Here is a 20,142-nt window from a genome sequence, read left to right as displayed (position 1 = left end):
ATTTTCTTGTAGGGAAGAATGGGCTAAAGGAAGTTGAGCCTGAAGTTCACATACTTCCCCTGCCAGAAGTTAAAGATTAAAAAAAGGAGGGCAGGCAGCCTGCGAAAGTCAGTTGGCTTTACGTGATTCTGATTTGTTACGTGTGCCAATAGCAAGATTTTCTCGACTACGCTACTAGTTTTAATGAAGATCATCTTTTGCATTGCAGGAAAGCACCACCTCCCCGCTATTAATTTTTCACCTCCATGCAACAGTTTAACTTCTGGCGTGGCTTTGGGTCTTTTTAGTGCCTGTGTCTGCTACTTCAGTACTGAAGCAATGTGTTACTGCCTGCTAGTTTAATGTACTACCATGCCTTGGGAAAGCTCATTGAGTGTCTAAGTAGATACAGTGCAGATTTTTCCCTGATTTAATTTTTCTTTAAGAACCAGGCTTATTTGAAGGTTGGGTCTAATTTTCCCTTTCTGAGAAGAAGGAATCTGTTTGCTTTAAGTTTGAATAGCTGCATCTGTCACTCTGAATTTGGTGTGAAGGGATGGTAATTTTCAGTGTGTTAAAAAATGGAAAAATATGTCAAGACAGGTAATATAAAGTGAATTTGGTTGAACAGCTCAGATTTTCCAAGGAAGTGTCTTAAATGGCTGCTTCCTAAAGTGTCTTTTAATAATTTTAAAATTATACACCTGTTAATATTTTTAATACTTTTTAAAGGAGAGACCTGTTATGTGTCTTAGTGTTACATTAAAAAAAAAAGAAAACAAAACTCAATTCCTGCCAATTTCTCCCATCCATATAGAAAACGCCCAATCAGACTTCATTTTTTTTTTTTTTTAAGTACAACCTCCTTGAGAGTCATTAGGAGCACAAGCAAAAAAAAAAAAAAAAAAAAAAGGAAAAAAGAAAGCACTGAGGTGCCGATTCTTTTTTAAATCTCAGTTCAGTTTCATGCATAAAGGTTAACCCTGTGGTCCTATCGCATTCAGTCATAGTTGTATTCAGTGAGTGCTCACCCCTTGCCTGGTGAGAAGTGTGTATGAAACAAAAAGCCACTTCTGCCTAAATGTCACCATACTCAAGCATTTGTCATTGCCTATTTGAGGGAGAAGTGAATATTACTTTAAGTATAGAAGATACCATGTCCCTGGAAAAGAAATACGAGTTGTAATTCATGATTGGAGGAAAGGGTTTTGTGCACAGGAAAACATCTTCTGTTTTAAACAATTTAGTGTTTGGAAGGCATGAATGGGAGCCTGCTGCTTTGCAGCCCTGTCCATGTGTTAGAATAGCTTAGAATTTAAGTAAGTGAAATTGAAGGACTCTTGCCAACTGCAGGCAAAAGAATGTATGAGGTAGAAGGAAAGGGAAAATCACTTTGAGTTAAACCTGAAATAAAATCCTGCTTTTCTTATATACATTAATGAGGTGTTGTAAAGTACTTTGAATTAAAGTTTGTATGCAGGAAGCTAGAATATTGGATTGTAGCAAATTGTAAAACTGGTCAAGTAAGTGTCTAGAAATATATTCTGATACAGAATTTTTAGACTACGGAAATTGACATGAGTATAAAAACTGTTTATTAGCTTATACATTCCTTTTCTTAGGCTGAAAATAGTGAGGAACTTAATAGACTTATTAAAATAATTAAGTTGGATTTATATTAAATACATTCAAATGTGTAGTAAGGTTTCAAATAAACATTTTTGGTAACCATTTAATTTTCTTTTACAGTTTCTTACATTTTCTGGCATTGGCCCTTCAGCCATTAGAACCATGAGCAACTACAGCGTGTCCTTGGTTGGCCCAGCTCCTTGGGGTTTCCGACTGCAAGGTGGCAAGGATTTCAACATGCCTCTGACAATCTCTAGTGTAAGCAGACTTTACAGATTTTATTACAGATGTTCATTCAGTGTGTGGCGCTCGAAATCTCAGGGCTCATTGTTGAATTCTCTGTTGACCTGTACTTTGTTATGATTGCTTGTAGGATTTGACTTTGGCAAATTTAGTTATCTATAGTGAAGGAAGGGAGAGGAGATTTAGCAAGGATAAATGATTTCATTTTAGTTTACTTTTTATTTCACTCCCCGAACCCCATATTACCAGTAGTAAAATGGAAAAGCATTTAATTGAGGACAGACCCTAAAATTTTGTGTGGCCAATTCTTTGGACTTTGTACTTTCTGCATATATAACTTTAAAAGGTTGCGGTATGGAATTTTAGCTGTCCCTCTCCTATCTAAATGTTGTTTATTAAAAACTTTTGCGTAAAATCAGATTAAATGACTATTTTTGGTGTTATTTCCTGAAATAGCTTTCTGTGGAGGTGCTGGTCAAACAGTAAAATGACCAAAGCTACCTGTCTTTCAGGAGGAAATAAAGGGCTTGAGTTTCCAATTACAGAGTAAGGCTATGATTAATTGAGATTTGGCATTTTACTCACTATGAATGTAGTTTGAATGTACTCTTTGAAGATATTCTATGTAAGTATTTTAAGGATATATTTTCATGATGATGAGGAGGAGGACAATAATTGTAGCTTCCAGTCAAGAAATGTTTCACTTTCATCACCAATAGAAAAGAGTTACTATTGGTTGCTTACATAACTTTCTAGAGTTCTGTTTTGTCTTTTAAAACACTAGAGAGATAGACAGATGGGTAGAAAGAGTTTCCATCTGTTGGTTCACTCGCCAAATGCCTGTAATGGTCAGATCTGAGCCAGGCCAAAGCCAGGAGCCAGGAACTCAGTCCAGGTCTTTTAAGATGATGGCAGGAGCCTAATTACCTGAACCATCATCTTCTGCCTCTCAGGGTACACATTAGCAGGAAACTGGAACTTGAACCTAGGCACTGTGATAAGGAATGCAACATCTCAACCAGTGGCTTAACCACTAAGCCAAAAGCCTGCCCCCAAAGGGCTTATTTATGTGTATTCAAATAAAGCAGGATTTCTATTCTTTTACTCAAATGATAGAATATTATATACACTGTCCCATGGCTTGCTATTTTTTTCTTTAGAATTTACAATGGAAAATTTTTCCTAGTAACGTATAATGTGAATATAAACTTTTCCAGACAACTGTATAGTATTCTCTTATAGTTAAGTAACACTTATTTAACCAGTCCTTTGCTAAAGGGCATTAATATTGTTTCCAATGTTGCTATTACAAACAGTGCTGCCATGAGCACCATATAGACACATACCTGCATACGTATGACTGTGTATGTCATTTTGATAGGCTGCGTTTTTTCCCCCCTAATTACTATAAATATATCATCTCAGTTAATTCTCACACCAGTCTAGAAAATTGTGATATTATTCCCACTGTACAAAACTCCTGTGAGCTCACGTGGCTGGTGTGGAAGAGCTGACTTTCAAGCTGGAAGCTGTTGCCACAGTAATAATTTGCTTTATCTTAAATTTGGTTAGATTGTTTCTCTACTCAGGTGTTTAGAAGGTTATCTTTTGTTTCATTAATATATGTGTATATATATAAAAGCCTCTAGAAAGTTATACAAATAGCTATATAAATACATACTGCATCTTAGTGTGCTTGCATATATGTGTTTGTGTGTCCATCTTGATTTTGCAAGATTAAAAATCAGTTTGTAACACTATTTAAGAGCTACAAACCCCATTTTATTAATAGTTTCTTTGTTCTGGGCTGCATATTTTGAAATTTTATCTCTATCACCAATTTCCATCTTGATTCCAGTTAATTAGATTTTATAAGGTCTTATGTATATTCATAATCCAGCCTGCAAGTTTTAGGAGCTTTTATGATTGGATGAAATTGTACATGTAAAGGGTCCATGTGAAAATGTGTCTTGTGATTTATTCTTGTTTTTTCCTTCTGCTGAAGATTTATTATGAGGATAGAAATGGTAGTTGAATATTGCGTATTTTTGCTAGTATTTTATATTAAGTTGGAACATTTTACTTTTTTAATTAAAGTGAATTATAGTTTAAAATACTTAAGTTTTTGCTAGAAAAAAGTCTAGGAATGTATTGACATCTAAATGAAATACACATAATCATCCTTTTGTCTTTTGTTAATCAGAATGTAAGTGGAATATGCAAATTTTGTGGTAGTATGCCTTTAAAAAGTTTTATGTGCTTCAGTTCCCTGGCAGACAATTTGAGATGGTAGCTCTATGTTGTGATGCTGATACAACAGAACACTGTGTACATACGTATGTGCCCTCCCCTGGCAAAGAAGAAATGCCTTCCTTGTGTAGACAGAGTGCTAATTAAAGGATTTCAAACATACTGATTAGAAGAGACTACGGTAACAAAGCTGCTGAGTTATTTCTGTTCTCTTACAAAAGTCTCTGCCATCTCCTGTGACCTTTTTGGGCCTTGTGCAGTGGGGCATGCAATCCATTCTGGACTGGAGAGGATTGGAAGGGGAGGGGGAGGAGAGAAGGGAATGTTGGCTTAACTGGCCGGTAAGGCTGTTGGCCTTTCATTGTAGTTATTTTTAACCCCTTGTGGGTTTAGTTTAAACATGCCCAGGAACATTAATGAAGATTTGTGCCTAATAACTAATTTATGTTGTGGTAAAATTATTAACGTTATAAATTTTAAGTTACTCTCATCTTAATTAGTTCTTTGATTATACTTATTCTGCCTTAATTATATAAAATTACTGGGATATTTTTCAGTGAATATCAGGTTCTTTAATAGTGCCAAGAAGCAATTAAAACCTGAAAGCATGCCTTAAAACATGTAATTTAATTCTCTTATTTTAATAATGCATATGAAATTCTTAGTAAGGTTTGGCATACAATATTCTCTCAATTGTTATCTTTTATGATGACATTATTAAATTAAAAAGAAAATTTAAGGAATGGAAACTGTCTCCCATAATTGTAGGGAACATAGCAGTAATATGTTTTTTCACTTAGAGTTTATTGGAATTGAAAAAGAAAAAAAGAGTCAGAAGTTTGTGTTTAGCTGGGAACCTGTATCTTTATATTTAGCGTTCAGAAACATTTAGTTCTTTGGTCAGATATTATGTTGAACTCTGAAGGACCCTTTCCATTCCTTTATAACATAGTAATTTTGGGGCACAAATTGTGTTTTGAGATAAATAAGCTGCTGGCAGGGACTAGGAGCTTTTTGTTTTGTGAGATTTTGTTTTACTGGCATATGAATATGCTGTATATGACTTTATCTTAAGCATACAAACTATAAAATTTTAACATTTCATTAAGATTTCTTCATCATCTGTGATGTGTGAGTCTTGTATACTATTTTGTGGGTGAATTTCTAAGATTGGCAATTCTTGCTAACTTTGAAAAAAATCCTTCAGATTACTGTAACTGTATGATCACATGTCATTGTCTTCAATTTCTTATCCTTAAAGTGGGGTGCTGGCTACAGGAGTTTGCAGACAGAGTGTTTATGACCCTGTGTTTATGGACTTGCCCTGAAGCTGTGGAATGCGGGGATGGGTTTCATTGTAGCAGTGTGGGTTTTGTTGGTCTTTGCCAATATATTTTATAAGAAGAAATAGGAGACTTGTTGCACAATTCAGGGCTGTATTTTGGCAAATTGATATGCCTCACAGTAGAATTACAAGAAGGATTATGTATTTGTGAATGCTATCTTTTAAGTTTAATATCTTAAAATTTAAATACTCTGCTCGGTGTTATTTCTCATGTGCTATTTCACTGTCAGTAGTTGGATTCTGTGAAGATTGTCTCCCAATTCTCCAAAAATATATTTAGACACCTCTTAAGTAGATAAGAATGAGGTCAGACTTTTCAATACCGGAATAATGGTGACTTTGAGTCTTAAAGTTAGGGGAGGATGAATTGTTACAAGCTCAGACAAACTTTTAGTTGGATTTGAAAAGCAGAAGAAATTGACCACTTTCTGGAATGGCTTCTGTGTGGGAGTATAACACAACAGAGAAAGACACAAATTGTGTAGCACTTTGAATTTGTGTAGCACTTTGCCATTGAATGTATTCATTCAGTAGTGATATAAATTCTTCCTGGAAGCTTTTTTTTTTTTTTTTTTGACAGGCAGTGTGGACAGTGAGAGAGAGAGACAGAAAGGTCTTCCTTTTGCGGTTGGTTCACCCTCCAATGGCCGCCGCGGTAGCGCGCTGCGGCCGGCGCACCGCGCTGATCCGATGGCAGGAGCCAGGTGCCTATCCTGGTCTCCCATGGGGTGCAGGGCCCAAGGACTTGGGCCATCCTCCACTGCACTCCCTGGCCACAGCAGAGAGCTGGCCTGGAAGAGGGGCAACCGGGACAGGATCGGTGCCCCGACCGGGACTAGAACCCGGTGTGCTGGTGCCGCAGGTGGAGGATTAGCCTAGTGAGCCGCGGCGCCGGCGTCCTAGAAGCTTTTAAAGAAGATACTAAGTGTTGGCAAGTGAAAAGTTTGGGTAGAAACGAAACATGCCCAGTCCTACAATACTAGACAATGTCATAAGCCCTGAAACAGGACGGTATATTTGATGAGATGACAGTGATACAGATAAGTTTTCCTCAGTTCTAGTGGGCATAGAATTTTTTTTTTTTTTTTTTTTTTTTTGGTCTTTGTAAGGGTTGACTTCTTTCAGGAGAAATTAGTTGAACTTGAAGGATGTAATTTGAACATTGCCAAGTGAGGAGGGTATGGTGAAGACAAAGACTTTTTCTGCCATTGATTGACTCTGAGTAGAGCTGGGAGTGTTAGCTGAATGATTCTCCAGACAGGCCAGCTGCAAAGTTTCTCTCCTAGATGAGGACAGAAAGACTTACAGTCTTCTCAGGCTGAAATGGGAGAACCATCCTACCTTGAATAAATGAACTCATTGTTAATTTTAAGCTGTTGAGTATTTTCTTTTACATTCCCGCCAAACCACCCTGTCATTATGCCAAGTTAGAAAGTTAATTTAGTTTGTATAACTACATAATGTATATTTCACATGCATGTCCACCCTCTGCTTTTGTGTGGGGTACAGAGGCCTATCTTTTCCCATCTGGCAAGTTTCTATCTTTTGTGGTCACAATTATCAAGAATCTCGAGGTAATTCTGATGATATTTGGTGGTCTATTATTTGTAAAGAATTGAAAATCTTATTTCAGATTAGAGTTTCAGAAAAAAGGGACTTGTGCATTTTAGTCAGTGTCGGTCATTTTGGAAAAATATCAGTTAAAAGGAATTTTACTGGTGGGCAGGACTTCTGCATTTTGTGGAAGAAACAGTATTGTATGAGAATAAAGGAAGGATAGCACTTTATAATAAGAAGATTTTTGGGGCAGGTGTTATGTCAGGTTAAGTTAAACCATAGCTTTTAACACTCATATCCTGTATTGGAATGCTGATTTGAGTCCTGGCTCCTCTGCTTTGGATCCAGCTTCCTGCTAATGCATCCTGGGATGTAGGAAATGATGTCTCAAGTGCTTGGGCTCCTGGCATCCTTGTAGGAGACCCATATGGAGTTCCTAGCCCTTAGCTTTGACCTGGCCCAGTCCTGGCTATCGTGGGCATTTGTAGAGCAAACCAGCAGATAGAAGATACCTTTCTGTCTCTCTCTGCTTTTCAAGTAGATGAAAATAATTAAAAATTAAACATTTATCTTTTTGAAAAGAAGATCTTTATACAATCTATTTACCTATCCATGAGTTAGGTATAGTATCTGCTTACTTAAACTGAGAATATTGAAGCCCATGGACTTGTTTTCTTCTATTTTTGAGAATTTTGAGGCAAAGAGTTTCTCTTTATCCTGGTTGTTAGTCGGGCAAAATGTGAATGTACAGTAAACCAAGTGACTTTATGAGAGCCTGTTTGCTATAGTTCTTACCTGAATTCACATATACCACAGGACTGGTTATGCTGTTTGCCCCACTTACAACTACATGGAGAAGATATCTGATATGATTTAGTTAATCTAGACAGAAGGTGGGGAACAATTTGGAAATTCATAACATCACTTGTGGGCCATACAATACTATCAACTTAAAAATTAGTCTGCTATAGATTTATTGACTCTCAAGTCCCACCTGTGAATGCCTTGGCAGGGCCAGATGAAATGATTTTGCAGGCCTTCTATGACTGGCAGGCCAGATATTCTCCACCTTGGTCTAGAAGGAAATATTTTCCATGGACAAAAAAGGGGTTATTCATTTGTTGTCCCACAAGGGATAATTATGTTTCAGTTTTAGCAGATGAGAAGCTAGGTTTCTGAGATGGAAAACTATAAAATATGTTACAAAAAAGTTGACAAAATTAGATATTACCTTGTGAAATATCAATATGTGAATGCATTTGCAAGTAAAGGACACATGGGAGTGAAAAGAGAAAACTTCAGTTTGAATAACTAGAAAGCAGTGAGCATGGTGTCCACTTGTTTCTTTAGGTTTTCTAGGTACAGAGCTACTGGATAGCCTGTTGTGAAAGCAAGTTTGGGCCCCCTGCATCAACATGGGCTAAGTGTCTGCCTGCGGTGCAGGCATCCCATATGGGTGCCGGTTTGTATCTCAGCTGCTCCTCTTCTAATTCTCTCTCTCTCTCTCTCTTTCTCTGTCTGTCTCTCTCTCTCTGCCTCTGCCTCCATGTAACTCTGCCTTTCAAATAAATAAATAAATCTTAAAAAAAAAAAAAAGAAAGCAAGTTTGGGGATTTTTTTGTTTTTTTAAATCGACAGAAAACCCACTTTCTAGGCACAGTTTTTTTATTAAGATTAATTTTTGGGTAATTATGAATGTACAAAATACAATATTGAATAAATGTTTCAAATTAGGTTTGCAAGAATTTTTTGTAATATTGTTAAAACTGATTAATCTTTTTTTTTAAAGTATTTTATTTATTTGAGTTACAGAGAGAGGTAGAGCCAGAGAGAGAGAGAGAGAGAGGTCTTCTATTCTGCTGGTTCACTCCCCAAATTACCACAATGGCCAGAGCTGAGCTGATTTGAAGCCAGGAGCCAGGAGCTTCCTCTTGGTCTTCCATGCAGATGCAGGGGCCCAAGGACTTGGGCCATCTTCCACTGCTTTCCCAGGACACAACAGAGGGCTGGATGGTAAGTGGAGCAGCCAGGACTCGAACCTGCACCCATATGGGATGCTGGCGATTCAGGCTGGGGCTTTAACCCAATGCACCACAGCGCCGGTCCCAAAAGTGATTAATCATAATTTTACTTCCCCATCTTCCCCTCAACTTCTTTCTTCCCTGTTGCATCAGTGGAGTTATTCGTCCTTCTTTGAGTACTCAAATTTCTTGTGTATCCAATTTCACTCATTTTTTAAAAGGATTCATTTATTTGAAAAGGAGAGAGAGAGAAAGGATGAAAGAGATCTCTTCCATTTGCTGGTTCACTCTCCACGTGACTACAACAGCTGGAGGTAGGCCAGGCTTAAGCGACTCCATCTGGGTCTCCCATATGGATGGCAGGCACCTGAGTACTTGGTCCACTATCTGGTGCTTTCCCAGGCATATTTGTAAGAAGCTGGATTAGAAGCAGAGCAACTGGGACTCCAGCCAGCACTCTGATAAGAGATATTAGTGTTGTAAGCAGTAGCTTAACCTGCTGTGCCACAGTACCAGCCCCTCACTAACCCATTTTTTTGTGTGACAATTACTAGGACAAAGTTCATCAACCTGTTGACATGCATTACTCTTGGTAGGGCCAAATAGTTTTAGTAAATGTCCCTGATAGTCCTAAATGGAGGACACTAAAATGAACTGGGAAGGGTAACAGGAGGGAATTAAAAAAGAAAAAGATGAGGAAAAGAGAGGTTGTTTTTTTTTTTTTTTTTTTTTTTAGGATTTATAAATTTTGGAAGTCAGAGTTACAAAGAACAAGGGCCGGTGTGTGTGTGGGGGCAGATCAATCAATTGATCTTCCATCTGCTGGTTTACTCCCCAGATGGCCACAATGGCCAGCTCTGAGACAGGCTGAACTCAGGAGCCAAGAGCTTCATTGGGGTCTCCTACATGGGTGGCAGAGTCCCAAATACTTGGGCCATTTTCCACTGCTTTCCCCAGGCCATTAGCAGACAGCTGGATCAGAAGTGGAGCGGCCAGGACCTGAACCAGTGCCCATATGGGATTCTGGTGTCACAGGCAGCAACTTTACCCATTGTTTCACAATGCTGGCCCCAGAGAGAAACAATTTTTTTTTTTTTAAATTTATTTGAAAGGCAGAGTTACAGAGAGGCTAAAAGAGAGAGAGAGAGAGAAAGCGAGCGAGCGAGAGAGCTCCATCTGCCAGTTCACTTCCTAAAAGGCCAAAATGGCTGGAGCTGGGATGATTCAAAGCCAGGAGGCAGGAGCTTATTCTGGGTCTCCCAGGCAGGTGCAGGGTCCCAAGGACTTTGGTCATTTTCTGCTGCCTTCCAGGCCACACCAGAGAGCAGGATTGGAAGAGGAGCAGCTAGGACATGAATTTGCTACCATATGGGATGCCTGCGCAGCAGGCGGTGGCTTTACCAGCTATACTACAGTGCTGGCCCTGAAAGACATTTTTTAAAGGCCACAGTGGAGACAGTTATTTGCTGAGTCAGATTTAGAAATCTTCTTTTAACTTTTCCAACCACCCCCCCCCCCCCCCCCGCTTTAAGGTGTTTTATGTTTTTCTTTAGGTAAGGCGTTCATATGTCTTAAATCCAAAGATAGAATAGGGTGTAGAAGGGAAAGTCTCCTGTTGTCATGCAGGTCATTTCCTCTTCTGAAAACAACCAGTGTTGGTTTCTTATGTAGACATCCAGAGATAATCTGTAGAGATACATGTAAATAGATATATACTTTCCTCACCCTGCTATGCAATACAAATACAATAATTGTCATTAGGTGATGGAAACATAGTTGCATTTATAGCCAGTTTTGCCCTGTGTGAACACGAGAGAGTTCTTACACCACCTTCATATATGTATTGTTCAATCACCATATGTGGCATCTTGATGCAGTCAAGCAGTGGGGTAAACATGAGATGTATGAGGATGCTGGTGGTTATCATATGGAATACTGTTGTACAGTGAGTTTTCTTTTGTAAGTATAAGGAATACACATGAAAACAATGATAAAACATAGAGTATAGTGAATACATACACCAGTAGCTTAATACTTAGTTGACATTATCAAGTAGTCTGAATTGTATATAAGTGTATATATTCTTTTTATTTGAGAGGCTGTGGGGTGAGAGAAAAAGAGAGAAAGAGAAAAAGAAAGAGCAGTAACTTTTGTTGCTTGTTTGCACCTAAGATTCCTACAGTAGCCTGGCTGGGTTGAGGCCAAAACCAGGAGCCTAAGTGCAGTCTAGGTCTCCCACGTGGGTGGCAGGAACCCAGTTCCTTGAGCCATCACTCAGTATTGCAACCAGTGTCTGCATTGGAAGGAAGCTGGAGTCAGGAGCCAGAGTTGGGAGTTGAAACCAGGTAATCCGACTGGGATGCAGGTGTCTTATGTGCGAGTCGAAAGGTCTGCTCCGTGTGCTATGCTTTTATACTACTGGTAGTGCAGTGAGTTTGTGAAAAGTATGTTAAAGGAGCTGGCGCTGTGGTGCAGTGGGTTAATGCCCTGGCCTGAAGTGCCGGCATCCCATATGGGCTTATGGGCGCCAGTTCAAGTCCCGGCTGCTCTTTTTCCGATCCAGTTCTCTGCTATGGCCTGGGAAAGCAGTGGAAGATGGCCCAAGTCCTGGGCCCCTGCGCCGGCGTGGGAGACCCCAGGAAGCTCCTGGCTTCAGATTGGCGCAGCTCCAGCCATTGCGGCCAATTGGGGAGGGAACCATCGGATGGAAGACTTTTCCCTCTCTCCCTCTCTGTGTGTAACTCTGACTTTCAAATAAATAAATCTTTAAGAAAAAAATATGTTGAGTTACTGCATTACCATGGCTACAGTGTCACTAGATGACAGGCATTTTCCAGCTTTGTTATAATCTTATGGGATCTGTGTCAGATATGTGGTCCATCATTGACCAAAAATACTATTATGGAATATAAAACTGTAGCATCCTTAAAAATACTTTTAGGCATTTTGCTTTTTTCACTTAGCACAGTTTCGGTAAGTATATCTTCACTCTTATTTTATAGCTAGATTGTGTTTGGATTTGTCATTACTTAACAGTTCCTAACAATAAACAGTTGAGTTCTTTGTAGTCTTTTCCTTTTTTTGACACAGTAGTGTGATCTTTGCACATATGTATGAATATATTTGTCAGATAAATTCCTAGAAATGGAATTGCTCAGTCAAAAAGTTGAATGCATTTGTGATTTACATTGATATTGCCAAATAGAGACACTCCTACCCACAATATGAGAGTGTTTCCTTATACCTGTCCTGGCATGAGTTTCAACTGACTTTGATCTTCTCCAATCAGATGGGCCAACTTCCACCTGTCTCCTTCTTCCAGCACTTAATCACAATTATTCTACCAAGTATTCAGTGTGTTTTAAAGTAAGATAAAAATGTACTGACCTTCTTTAAATGATACCATTAATTTCTTAGAAGTGCTATTTTTGAATTCTTTCATCCAGAGCTTTTATTAATATCTATCTCTATCATTTGTTTCCTGTTTCTAAATGAATTTCCTTTCTGTGTTAACATATTACTCTGAATAATGTGGCAAAGGATTTGTGTGTGTATGTGTGTTTAGCAAGTTTTGGCATACAGCCCTGTCATAGAATTTTTGAAAGATTAAGCAAATCACATTTAATAAATTCAGAGTTGTTACTTTTGGATTTTTTCCAGTAGCCTGATATATTGTGTGGTTTCAGATCCCACTGTTCTCTAGTTATATGATGTGACAAGAAAACTCTTCATTATGTGGTATTCGGTATGGTATGAGTCCTGGGACAGTGAATTCACCTTTATGAGACTTACTGTGTTTTTATTATCAGTATTTATTAGTAACTGAATTCACAGAGGTTTCTGTGGTTTTCCACAGAGTGATGTCAGATGCTGTGAAAGTGTACTAATGTGTGGCACTAGATGTTTATTCATTTAAGCTTGTTGTAAGCAGTAGAGGGTACAAAGTTCTTCAAAAAGTTTGTGGAGATAAGGATTAAAAGATGTTTGTTGGGGTTGGCACTGTAGCTTAGCAGGTTAAGATGCCACCTGCAGCGCCGGCATCCCCTGTTTAAGTCATGGCTGCTCCACTTCCCATCCAGCTTCCTGATAATGTTCCTGGGAAAGCAGTGGAAGGTGGCCAAAGTGCTTGGGCCCCTGCTACCAACATGGGAGATCCAGATGAAGCTCTGGCTCCTGGCTTCAGCCTAGTCCAACCCTGGCTGTTGCGGCCATTTGGGGAGTGAACCAGTGGATGGAAAAACCTCTCGCTCTCTCTGCCTCTCCTTCTCTGTAACTCTGCCTTTCAAATAAATAAGTAATTCTTTTGTTTGTTTTAAAGAAGTTTATTTTGGTGTAAAAATTTGAAATTTGTGAATAGGTTTTTCATAATATACATTTTCCGCTAAGTTTTTGAATATACTGTATATAGATTCCATTTCAAAAATTTTTGCACAAAAATAAACTTTTTCATATGATTTTCCATGAACTTTTTGAACTTCCCCATATATATTAGTAACCATAATGACAAAAAAATTATGCCAGGGATGTTTGCATTTTTATTCGGTAAAAGATGGGGAAAGGGAAGTTTCTCTTTACTATGATGAGAACACTTTTGAAGTAGGTAAGATTTTGGACCATTTGTTTCTTGAATTTTGTGAATTTGTTAAAACATTTTTTCCCAAGATTCAAAAATTGATTTTACCATGGCCACCGTACTTTGGGATAATTGTCCTGTGTGAATTTTGATTTAACAAAAGCAGAAGTAGTTATTTGAATGATAATAATAGTTGAATACCATGTACCATTGATGGGATCAGGGATATAAGTGTTGTTAGTTCCACTGATGATAGAATTAATAGACTGGCATTATTTGAATGATTTCTGAGATATTAACCCTAAAGGGTATTCAAATTTAAAAATTGGCCAGAGGAGATCGTAGATGTGTTCCAAAAATATTCTTCTGGAAGACAGATGTCCTTTAGAAAATGAATGTTTTGGGGGCTGGCGCCATGACACAGGTTAATCCTCTGCCTGCGGCGCCGGCATCCCATATGAGTGCTGGTTCTAGTCCCGGCAGCTCCTCTTCCAATCCAGCTCTCTGCTGTGGCCTGGGAGGGCAGTGGAGGATGGCCCAAGTCCTTGGGCCCCTGCACCCACATGGGAGACTGAGAAGAAGCACCTGGCTCCTGGCTTCAGATCTGCGCAGCTCCGGCCATTGCGGCCATCTGGGGAGTGAACCAGCGGATGGAAGACCTCTCTCTCTGTCTCTCTCTCTCTCACTGTCTGTAACTCTCAAATAAAAATCTTAAAAAAAAAAAAAGAAAATGAATGTTTTATCCCTTAACTAGCATACACTGGAGATATCCTGGAGGAAGGATTCTGTTAAAAATACAAGAAGCCTTATATATGTACTTTTCATTTATTTTGTCTATTCCCTTAAAGTATCTCAATGCTACTAACTTGCAAATATCCTACATGGTTCTTTTGGTCTTTTTTATAGTAGGCATTTGTGCTTTCTTTCTAAATACTTCTATCCATTCTGGAAGATTCTAGTTACTTGTACTCTGATGTTTTAGCAGACAAGGGTGTTTCCAAAATTCATGAATAGTTCATCCCATCTTAGACTGGTTTCTCTTCCTCAGGCTGGCACCTTGCCCAGTCAAGAATTATAACATCTTACATTTAATACATTATTGCCCTATTTTAAGAACTGTAAGTTTCTCATTAAGTTTAAGTCTTCTGCCTGGCATCCAGGCTGTATATACATGCTCTACAGTACAGAGTTGTACTGTGAATCAGCCAGATTTTCTTTTCTTTATATTTGACTTGTGATTCTATTTTTGTCCTTTTGTGTCATGTACAACAAGCCTACATGTCTGCACATTACAGCCTTTCAAATGGGTGAATGAGTTACATTTCCCTTTGAATCCTAGAGGTATTGTGTAGGAAGCCACTTCTTGAAATATTTTTCTCGTGATAGTTTCCCTGTCTTCATACTCCTTAGCATTTATTTGTCTTTAAAAGTATTTCAGTTTTCAGATATCTCCCAGAACTATGTCTGACAACCCAGGTGGTAAGACCAATGTGAAAATAAAGAAACTGATTTTTGTGTGACTGCATAGTAAGGAGTTTAGAAGCTGCTCAAAATGGAACTTGTATTATTTTCTCTGTCTACTGTTACATTGCTTGAAATTTATACAATATCTATGTCTTTTATTTAAACAGAGGAGGAAAACCAAGCCTAGCCTGTGCTTTGTAAATGTACAAACTCAGGCTTGTCCTCACACTTTGGGAGGTTAAGAGAACCTGAGGGTCAGGCTGTGATATGCTGCTTACATGAAAGCTCAATATTATTTATGGTGGGAGGCAGCGCTGTGGCATAGCAGGTAAAGCCACCGTCTGTGGTGCTGGCCTCCCATTTGGGCGCCAGTTCGTGTCCTGGCTGCTCCGCTTCTGATCCAGCTCTCTGCTGTGGCCTGGGAAAGCAGTAGAGGATGGCCCATAGTCCTTGGGCCCCTGCACCTGCATGAGAGACCTGGAAGAGGCTCCTGGCTCCTGGCTTCAGATTGGCGCAGCTCCAGCCGTTGCGACCAGTTGTTGAGTGAACCAACGGATGATGGAAGACCTCTCTCTCTCTGCCTCTCCTTCTCTCTCAGTGTAACTCTTTCAAATAAATAAATAAAAAATCTTTAAAAAATTATTCATGGGAATAAATTCAGGAAAGAGGTAACTGTGGCATATTCAAGCTTAGTTCTTGGGGATTTTATTATGATTTATTATCTTCTAGGAGAGCTGAGTAAATTCTCAGTATAAGAGAGTACAGCCTCTTGGTATGGTTTTCTAGTGCAGCCCTTCTTTTGAATGACTCATATCTAAGCCAGAGAATGTGTTAGTTAATGTATATTTATTGATCTCTTACTGTTTATTAGGCCTTGGATATAGAGGGTGGCTTTCCATTTTCTGACATAAGAACACAAGAAATACGATGCAGAATATAGGAAGGAGCTTGGAATTAGGAGAGGATATATAATCAGATATAGGAAAGGAAAAACATGTGTTAGCCATACAGCCCAAGTCAAGGTAATAGGGAACCTCTGAGCTAGGATTTATAAAACGTGTGGAGAAGACACAGAGCAGAGTATCAGTAGAGATGGAAGTTGCTATTCCTACACTTGGTGATTGAGTCAGTTACTCAGTATCTTTATTGAGCAACTATTGTGTTGGATACTCTTTTGTTATCTGGGTACTGGAGATACAGAGGTAAGCAAAACAGAGTTATGAACTTTATAGTCTAGTAATGGGGATTGACTACTGACAGATAAATAGATAAGTAAGTGATATAATTCAACAAGGTGATGTGCTAGGGAGTACTGGGGATGGGAAACTGGGGTAAAGGTTTTACTTTAGTTTGGGCAGTGAAGATGAGCCCCTCTGACTGAGGAGGCAACTTTGTCTGAAGAACCAGTCACGGAAACAGCTGGGGGACCACACTAAGGGCACAGTAGGTTGCAAATGGAATGACCTTGGGACAGGAAGGAGCTTAATGTGTTCAAGAAATAGAAAGGAGGCCTGTGTGCAGGAGTGCGGTGAGCAAGGGGGACAGTGGAGTAAGGTGAGGAAGGGGGAGATATGTTTAGTGCCAGGATGATAGATGAGAGATCATGCTAGAGAGAAGGATAACATCAAGGCAATGTTAGCACAGCTCCTAGGACTCTGAGACGGATTCTGATTCCTCTGGGTTAGAGTGGGTTACTACAATTGTGATTTTACCATATGCCCAGGCTGATGTGTTTTGTAAATTGCCTTTGATGGGAATTCCAGGGGAAGAATGCCAAATTTTTTTTTGCGTGAAGAAATAACTTTGTAGCCTTCTAAGCTGTCTTTAAGAAGGTAAAGCACTCATTTTAATGTGTCTGTTTTAATAAGTTATTTTTAATTGTACCACATTCATGATAGCTGTTTGCATCCTGATTCATTTCTGTTTTGTAGTCTTTTGAATTTTTAAAAAAATTGCAGTAAGAATCAGATTGTTTCCCAGATGGCTTCTGTTTTCATTTCCGTGTGCTGTTATGACCTTTTCTGTTTTAATGAAGAAATGTTGCACACACATTCAGAAGTTGTTTACAAATTATGCCACTAGCATATTTGTTAGAGTCTGCCTCAAAGACAAAGTGAATGTTATGATGTTTATTCTAGGACAGATCCATTCTGCTGAAAAAGGCTTTAAAACGTGACTATTTTAAAAAATAAGATTAGCCTATTGATTGGTTAATACACTCAATGTGAAGAATTAGGTTTTGTGACACTTGTATGATTTCTAGCTGGGGGGTGTTTAAAAAATTAATAAGTTTTTACATTTCTGAATTTTCAGAGAGATCATTTGATGAGGATTAACATCTAGTAGGAGAAAATGATTTATTGCTGACATTTCTGTTCATTCAGATTTTCATGTTGTAAATATATCATAATGGAAAAACTTGTCATGATATAGCTATATATGTCTGAAATAGTCGTAATTCCTATATTATGAAGTAGTAAATGACATAATTTCATAGTTTATATTCAAAATCAGCTTTTTATCAATTCAAGAAAATAAGTTTTTTCTATGATTTTGAGGCTGTACTTGTAAAATAATGCTTTAAAAACCAACTTATGAATTACCTGTATTACATTAAATCCAATAAAAATAATATGCAATATATAGAAAAATTAATTAGTTCCTACCCTTAGAAAGACTTTCAGATAAGGATGAATGATTAAACATCTGTGAATATTGTATTTTTAAAGCAAATATATTACATTGTGGAGTTTTTCTCATAGTAATTTTTTAGGATTTATATTTTCTCTCAGTATACTTCAGGATTAATTATATTTTCCTTTTTTTTTTTTTTTAAGATTTATTTATTTGAGAGGCAGAGCTACAGAAGGAGAGAGGGAGAGGCAGAGACAAAGGTCTTTTTTCTGCTGGTTCACCCCCCAAAGGGCCTCAAATGCCAGAGCTAGCTCAGTCCGAAGCCAGGAGCCAAGAGCCTTCCCCAAGTCTTCCACATGGGTGCAGGGGCCCAAGCACTTGGGCCATCATCCACTGCTTTCCCAGGCCACAGCAGAGAGCTGGATCAGAAGTGGAGCAGCAGAGACACAAACCAGCACCCATATGGGATGCTGGCCCTACAGACTGAGGCTGAGCCCCCTGTGCACAGTGCTAGCCCCCAGGATTATGATTTTAGTGGACTACGTTCTACGTGCTGCTGAGTGCATTACAAGTACCAGCTCTGGAGCAGAAGGCCTGCAAGTGACTCCTGGCTCTGTAGTGTATATGTGTATAGCTGTATATTTATATGGCTTTGGGCAAATTATTTATTGTGCTCTAGATTCTTCCTCTGATGAGTAAGACTGAAATTGGGTTTACATCATGGGATTGTTGAGAGAATTAAATAAATTAACACATGTAAAGTTCTTAAAACTCTGCCTGACACACAGTAAATTCTCAGTTAAGTTTCCTATAACAATAGAAGTGTCCTTATAGTAAATGCTAGTAATATCTGTTTGGTACAGTTTTGAAATTGTTATTGAGATGATATTTCTAGATGTTTTTTGGATAACACCATCTTCAATTCTGGTTTTCTCTCTCTCTCTCTCTCTTTTAAGATTATTTATTGGAAAGTTAGAGTTACACAGACAGAAGGAGAGGTAGAGAGAGAGAGAGGTCTTCCATCTGCTAGTTCACTCCCCAACTGGCCGCAATGGCCAGAGTTGCGCTGATCTGGAGCCAGGAGCTTCCTCCAGGTCTTCCCAAGTGGGTGCAGGGGCCCAAGGACTTGGGCCATCTTCCACTGCTTTCCCAGGTAGAGATCTGGATTGGAAGTGTAGCAGCCAAGACTTGAACCGGTGCCCATATGGGATGCTGGCACTGTCGGTGGTGGCTTTACCTGCTATGCCACAGTGCAGGCCCCTGGTTTTCTTTTTTGAAGTTTTCATATAGGATATTTAATAAGCTCCCTTCTCAGTACACATGGGCATTTTGTAGTTTGAATTGAATTACTTCATGAAGTTATCTTTGTAAGGTGGGCATTGGTGCATTAGTTAAGATGTTGCTTGGGACTCTCATATCCCATGTTAGAGTGCGTGGCTTGAGTCCTGCTCCTCTGCTTCTGAGCCAGCCTCCTGCTAATGCTCTCCTTGAGAGGCCGCAGATGATGATGGCTCAAGTACTTGTTACCAACCTGGGAGTTAGGGATTGAGTTCTAGGCTCCTGGCTTTGGCCTGGTTTTTTTTTTTTTTTTTTTTGACAGGCAGAGTGGACAGTGAGAGAGAGACAGAGAGAAAGGTCTTCCTTTTGCCGTTGGTTCACCCTCCAATGGCTGCCGCGGTAGGCGCACTGCGCTGTTCTGATGGCAGGAGCCAGGTGCTTATCGTGGTCTCCCGTGGGGTGCAGGGCCCAAGCACTTGGGCCATCCTCCACTGCACTCCCTGGCCACAGCAGAGAGCTGGCCTGGAAGAGGGGCAACCGGGACAGGATCGGTGCCCCGACCGGGACTAGAACCTGGTGTGCCAACGCCGCAAGGTGGAGGATTAGCCTAGCGAGCCGCGGCGCTGGCCGGCTTTGGCCTGTTTTACCCAAGGCTCTTGTGGGTATTTGGGGAGAAAACCATCAGCTAGAAGATCTGGGTCTTTCTCTCTACTTTTGAAATAAAATGAAAATATAGAAATAGAAATTTTAAAAAGTAATATTTGTCAAATGGTCTCTTTCCTTCCTCCATCATCGTGGTCTGTCATAAGCTTTCAGAGATATGAAAGTATGGTTGGCAACTGTAGTACCTCCGGTTAAACATTCTTTCCACAGTGATTGCCATTGACTGTAGTTTTTAAAATTTTATTCTTGTCAAGTAGCATGATATACGATATTGATGGTTAGAGGCAGTTGCTCTAGGGAACAGTTTTCTAGTGAAGGATAGATTTGATTATAAGAAAAATATCTGAGTGGAATGTAGATTTGACAAGCTATGCAGTGTGCTTGTCTTTTGTATGATTGCTTTCCAGGAGTTTTTGTTACCTCAGAAGCCTCCATATTTCTTTTGGTGTCGTCCTGCTTCCCTGGCCATAGCCAGCTGGATGTGAGGTGGGTGCCTGACTCAAATG

The 20,142-nt window shown here is 39.2% G+C and overlaps 1 protein-coding gene across 7 annotated transcripts in view; it reads left to right on the top strand.

Moving 5' to 3' along the window:
* Positions 1–20,142, top strand: part of PDLIM5 (PDZ and LIM domain 5) — a 224,118-nt gene that overhangs the window by 1,489 nt on the left and 202,487 nt on the right. For 6 of the 7 annotated variants that reach the window (XM_062199850.1, XM_062199852.1, XM_062199858.1 and 3 more), the window contains one exon: positions 1,729–1,866. In XM_062199850.1, the coding sequence (XP_062055834.1) occupies positions 1,771–1,866 (96 nt within the window). In that variant the 5' untranslated portion in view covers positions 1,729–1,770. Of the gene's footprint in view, positions 1–1,728; positions 1,867–20,142 lie in introns of those variants that run through there. The other variant, XM_062199855.1, reaches the window with a different exon arrangement.

This window comes from Lepus europaeus, chromosome 8 (genome assembly GCF_033115175.1).
Source record: "Lepus europaeus isolate LE1 chromosome 8, mLepTim1.pri, whole genome shotgun sequence".
Taxonomy (NCBI): domain Eukaryota; kingdom Metazoa; phylum Chordata; class Mammalia; order Lagomorpha; family Leporidae; genus Lepus; species Lepus europaeus.
This window is presented reverse-complemented; position numbering and strand designations above follow the sequence as displayed.